Raw genomic sequence first — 6,196 nt, forward strand, 5'->3', positions numbered from 1 at the left:
CACACACACACACACACACACACACACACACACACACACACACACACACACACACACACACACACACACACGTGTGCTGCTGTCACTGAGGCAACGTTTGACAGATGATGTGTCTCGGGTGAAGATGGATGCCATGAGTCGCAGCAGGCGCTCCTAAATATTTATTTAGGATCAGGATTCCACTTTTAGAAATAACTTGAACATGCAAATTTGCATATGTCGGTCAAAATAAATAAATAAAAATAATCGTACATTAAATGTCATCGTTAATGAGCGACGCCGGGTGGATAATCTACTCACAGGGTTCTGACAGGCTGGTTTGCAGTTTAAATGAAATCCGGTTTCAACCTCAAAGGCGCCGCATCACCGCTTTGATCCGCTTAGATGTTTTCTGCAGGTTCGACCTCCGCGCGCACAGTACTGCTGCTGCTCGTGCAGCATCAGACCCTCAGTGCGCCCGCTCCTACGCAGTCCTCAAGCTCCGACCGGCAACCCAGGGTCCGGACGTACAGTGGGCGGTGACCTCCGTCACTGACCAATAACTGATCCCGAAGTACCGCAGGCGGAAACTCCCTCTCTCGTCAACAGCCAATCACTGATTCCAATGCACCGTGGGCGGGACCTCCCTCTCGCGTCAAAAGTCAATCCGTGGTTGGTTGATAACGGACAGGATTGTATTTCTGACACACACACGCATTAGATAACAAATAATTAATGGCCACGCAATGCTTGGATTTCAATCATCCAACAAATAACTGTGTAAATAAATACAAAATAAATAAATGACTCCCAATAGGCCACGCCTACTGTACATTCGGACCCTGGGATCCAGGCGCCTCAACCGACGTCTACTGTACGTTCGGACCCTGGGATCTCAGCGCCACAGCAGACGCCTACTGTACGTTCGGACACTGGGATCTCGGCGCCTCACCCGACGCCTACTGTACGTCCGGACCCTGGGATCTCAGCTGTTGCCCACCGCGCGACGGACGGGAGGGGATAGAAAACAAGTGGTCGGGGAGAATGCCTGGAGGCTGGTGGGTTGTCTTAGAAACCAGTGTTACTCAGCCCTCGGTACAGATAGCACCCACTGCCTCACTATCTGCTGTCAGATGTCATCTGCTATAAAGAATCAGGCTCCAAGATGAAAATCTCCTGTTTTAGGTGTAGCCTATAGTGTTTTTGCAAGAATACAATTCGCCAATAGGCCCTGGTTTGAAGGAAGGACCGTGCGGTCGGAGTACAGAGCGATAAACAGGATGGACTCGACTGTTGCGTTCATGGTTTCAAGAGGTTGTTACTCAGAGAACAAACGCACTCCCACTCAGGATGATGTGATGGGAGAAGAATGGGCAAGGCAGGTTTAGCACCCTTCAGACACGAACGACAGGCGCACTGCTTTGCATGATGATTTACATAACGCTGTAGAACATTTAAAACAGACACAGAAAAGACACTTATTGAAATGACAGTGAAAGACAATCATTTAAAAACATTAAAAACGTCAAGAATCAGAAAACAATGGTGAGTTTTCACCGTGAATCAAACGGTGTACAGTATTAAGTATAAAGAGTGTAAGTACTTCTTCATAGTGTGAGTTCTGTTTTCTGAGCACTATATTAAATAATATTGAAGGCAGGGACGGAGCCAGAGGGGGGGGGCCGGGGTGGCCCTGGAACCTGATTGGCCACCATAGTATGAAGGTATTATTGTAGCAAAAGTCTTGAGCATGCGTACACTAAAGTCACAAATGTGTAAGAGTAAAGTTGAAGTCGTAAATATGTATGTTGCATGTGTACACTAAAGTCACAAATGTTTTAGGCAGTCCTAAAATATGTGAAGTGTTAGTGGGAGACGGAACTGAAGGCGGCTGGCTGCGTGGTGACAGCTCTGTGGTGTTCATCAGGAGATCTGCTGAGGCAGACTCTAGCGTGTCTCATCATCACATCTCCATCCGCCCCCATCCACACACTCGGGATAAACCACACATTTTTGAGAGTCTCTGGAGTATTATCTGTAATTCATATTCACTGATTTGGTTTACAGTTGCATTGACGTTCAAAAAATGGTGGTGACATTTTGAACGTCGCCAAGGTACTTTCTGTACCTCGGTGACCTCATTCATTCTAGGAGACCCAGCCAGTCACAGAGAAGCTGTCCCCTCCCTTCTCAGACTCCCACAAATACAGCCATCCAGACAGGGTTTGAACGCAGGAGACAGGCCATTCATTTGACATTTAATTGAACAAAATGTAGGCAGACAAAAACTCACATGAACAACACGAGTGGCTGAGCAGGCGAGGCCACCAAGATGGGGCCCTCTCCTCTTAAAGCTACCTGCCACGGGCCAGCCCATCCGTAGGGATCCCACCCACACATTACACACACAGCAATTAACACTACAGGCAAGCATGCAAGGAATCGCAAACACAGCTCACTGTGTTCATGTTATGTGTGCACATAAACAACACACAAATACATATCACTTTCAGCTAGGACCAGGGGTCATAACACTGACCAAGTAGATGACGCAGGTCTGAAATCTGTTTATAATGCTTTATATTTGATCCACCTTAAGGCATAGCGATAGGCATTTTCATCACAGTAATCGATACAAATAAAGTCACCATTGGATTGCTTCAAAAGTGCTGCACAGCCTAGTTCCTTTAGCTAGACAGAGTGCAGTGAGACAGGTTAAAGAGTTCCAGCTGGGCAAAGTGCAGTGAGACAGGTCAATGAGGTTCAGCTGGTCAGAGTGCAGTGAGACAGGTCAATGAGGTTCAGCTAGGCAGAATGCAGTGAGACAGCAGGGTAAAGAGGTTAGTACGTTTTTTGTTCGTGTTAGTGCACATTAGGTACGTCAGAGGTAATACATCTCAACGGAGTCCAATATTCTAGTGACGTCAGAGGTAATCCATCTCAGCGAAGTCCATTCATCGATCGCACAGTGCGGTGAAACGCTCTCTGTTGTCCAACGTCAGAGAGTGCCTTCTGGTGAGCGTTCTGTGTCACTACACGGGTACCACACATCGACCGATCTTCCATTTTTTTTTAAGTTTGGTATGACAGCTTGTTGAATGAAAGCCTTGAGTATGTGCATATAGGCCTACAGTCAGTGATTGGCCGGCCCAAACGGCCCACAAGAGGCCACGGCCCTTCTGGCATCTGCCCGAATGCCAGACGTCCAGTCCGTCACTGCCTACAGTTTAGTGCATATAGGCCTACAGTTCATAGAGTCAGACAGATAGACAGACAGACAGACAGACAGACAGACAGACGGTGGTTAGCAGGTGAGACGGTTCACGGAGAAGTCCTCCCAGATGCTCAGCAGCTCTGCGGGTTTGAACCCGTTGACGATTAAGCGCGCGGCGAACGCGCACGGGTCGTACGCCAGGTGTCTCACCTCGAACAGGTTCCTGAGCGCCAGGAAGCTCTGCGCGTACACGGGGCTGACCCCGGCCGCGCGCAGACACAGCCCCACGTACACGTCCTCCAACGGGACCATGGGGACGTACCGGGACGCGAGGGAGACCTTCCGGGCCACGTCGGTGGAGAACACGTACCCGGCCCCGGACACGTAGGGGGGGAAGTAGGAGTCGGGGTACGCCTCCTCTGAGAGGTACCACTTGCTTCTGGGGTCCCGGCGGGGCCTCCCGTCCCGGATGACCGAACCGGTGATGAAGCCCTCTGTGGGGTACCCCCGCAGCACCTCCATCAGGAGGTACACGTTGACGAAGATGTCCGCGTCCACTTTCATGGCGTGGGCGGCGTGGGGGCAGAAGGTGGCCACCCAGTTCATGATCATCAGCGTCTTGATGGTCAGGTTCTGGTAGCTGTCCACGAAGTCCATCTGGATGATGTCCGCGTGTTCCCCGCTCTCCGCCGTCAGTGCGTCCTGGACGCCCGGTTCCGAAGAGACGCCCATGTAGAAGACGGTCAGCAGAAGGGGGTCCCGAGCCGAGCCCCCCTGCTGCTTCGCGCCCCAAGTCCTCCTCACGACGTCCCTGGACGTCCGGTCTCCCGGGGCAACAGGTACCAGGGCCAGCAGCAGGGGGCGCCGGTGTCTACAGAGGCCGGGCTGGTTGAGCACGTAGCTGTATGTGGACGGGGAGAGGAGCCGGGACGTCCCGGGAAGGGGGGAATTCTGCCGCCGCGGTGCCTCGAGCGTCAGGGCGGCGAAGCCACTCAGCAGGAAGTGGAGCAGCAGGAGAAGCGCCGTGGAGGCGGTGAGGAACTTCACCAGCCTCCACCGGAAACTTACCGCCATTTCCAAAGTAGGATCGCCGCAATTCCGCCAACGCTTTCAGATCTTAAGGACGATAACACAGGGTGATACCATTACCGCGGTAGTTGGCAAGGCAGCACATACACTGCTCTGCTCACCGCCTGTAGCCCAGCGCATGTCCGCCAGCCACGCCCAGCCCACGGAGAACCAGGAAGCCCTGCATGGTGGCCACCGCTACCTCACGGGACCCCTCCCACCTGACCGGGGCGGTGGGATCCCCTGCAGCTGGGGGCTAAAATTAACTATTTCTGAATGTAGAGTTTTACCTGAACGTCCTTTTGCAACACAAGCATAAGCATAAGCTTTTCCTTTTGCACTTTGATCGTGGAATGCTGTGTGTGTTGTGTTTGTCTGATTGTGGGTTGAGATTCACTTTCACCCCATGCTGTGCTCTCCACCTAGCCAGGAGAGAGGTTTGATCGGAATGTGTTCAACCAGGATTAAGTAAAGGTTAAATGAGTGAAATAAAATAAAATGCAATGGGGAATCGAACACCTAAACATAGTCTGTAACATAAAATTAGGTTGTGGTGGGAATGAACAAAACCATAAACTCTTACCTACCAGTGCGCCACTCATGTAACAATCGTTCCTCCAACAGGTTTTCCTTGGATTTAACGTGCTGCCTGTGGTGTTTCGTCACGTCTGTATGAATTATTCATGAGGTGCTTCTCCATCCAAAAATAACTACTTGTCCGGGAAAGGTCTGGTGACTGTGAGTCAGTGTAGTGTCAAGTGGTGTCAATACAAGGGTCGGCGGCAGGCTCACTGCTGCCCCCCTCTGGTAATACTGCTTACTGCAGTCCTGGTCAACTCCGGTCCAACTTCTCAGAACTACATAGAGCGGTTCATACACACCAAATGTTTCAGCATGTGCTGTATTATTATTGCGTCTTTAATCCTATGGCCCCCAAGACTAGGTGAGTCACAAGACAACGATTAATGGTTGGCTTCAAGGTGGTAATTGCAGGTACTCTCAATCGTGTAGTGGGCTTATAGGCCTATTATATGACCCTCAGAAAAGACTCATTGAAATTTGACCTCTTCATCCCGAAATGGCCCGTCTCCGGGCAGAGATGTTTGAAGGCATTTAAACACATGAGACAGTAGTATTGTGACACACCCCTAGAAAGATTAGGTTTCAAACTTTTTGTCTATCATAACCATCTTTAGAATTCTGAATTAAATACAATTCCAACCGCAAACAAAATAAGAAAAAATAGTTATGTTTTATAACTGCACATGCACAGCAATAGTGCTCTTTTTCACAAACTATATCATATGAAAGAGGCACAAAACTATCAAGAATGAACGTTTATAACGTCAATTTTGCATTTCTTTGCATTGGATTTTTAGATTTCTACCATTTTCTACTGAAACATTTGCTCTACTGACCTTTTTTGCTATGGTCCTTATAGTACCATACCAACCAACTGATAATGCACTCGGTGGTATTCAATCTAAAACATGTTAACAAAAACAAGATCATTCTTTGGAAAGTTATTGTTAAAGTAAAGACTAACCGAATCAATGGATGCATATTGATTTTAAACAAACTTTGTTTTATTGTAATACGTTTTACACAGAAACACCTGTAGTTCACCCAGTTATAAACATATGACAGAATCTGAAAACAAGAGCCTAGAGAGACGTAATTTACACAGGTATCTGGGGGGGGGGGGGGGGGGGGGGGAGGGGGTGGGTTAGTATCCCAGTGGGGGAGGGGGGGGGGAGGGGTTTTTAGTTTGGTTCTGCCCAAAAGATAATTATTTTTATATTACGATATCGACACTTTAAAGTCAACTGGAATGGGCCGTGTTCACGCTACAATGTCCGTGTTATGAGAATCCACATCTTTCACACTTTGACAACACAAAACATTCTCTTGATCGACAATGAAGTACGGTATTCA

The 6,196-nt window shown here is 49.0% G+C and overlaps 1 protein-coding gene across 2 annotated transcripts; it reads right to left on the minus strand.

Annotated features, from left to right (window-relative positions):
- Positions 1-1,929: 1,929 nt before the first annotated feature.
- On the minus strand, positions 1,930-4,974 carry b3galt8 (beta-1,3-galactosyltransferase 8). Of its 2 annotated transcripts, none has more exons than XM_084468854.1 (2): positions 4,845-4,974; positions 1,930-4,683 (listed from the first exon to the last, which is right to left on the minus strand). In XM_084468854.1, exon 2 carries the CDS (start codon positions 4,265-4,267, stop codon positions 3,284-3,286), a length of 984 nt encoding a protein of 327 aa, XP_084324980.1. In that variant the 5' UTR covers positions 4,268-4,683; positions 4,845-4,974; the 3' UTR covers positions 1,930-3,283. The 2 variants fall into 2 exon arrangements, with proteins under 2 accessions (XP_084324980.1, XP_084324979.1); XM_084468853.1 differs by having other exon boundaries at positions 4,849-4,960.
- Between the last annotated feature and the right edge of the window lie 1,222 nt (positions 4,975-6,196).

The sequence above is a fragment of the Micromesistius poutassou genome (genome assembly GCF_964030765.1).
Source record: "Micromesistius poutassou genome assembly, chromosome: 5".
Taxonomy (NCBI): Eukaryota; Metazoa; Chordata; class Actinopteri; order Gadiformes; family Gadidae; genus Micromesistius; species Micromesistius poutassou.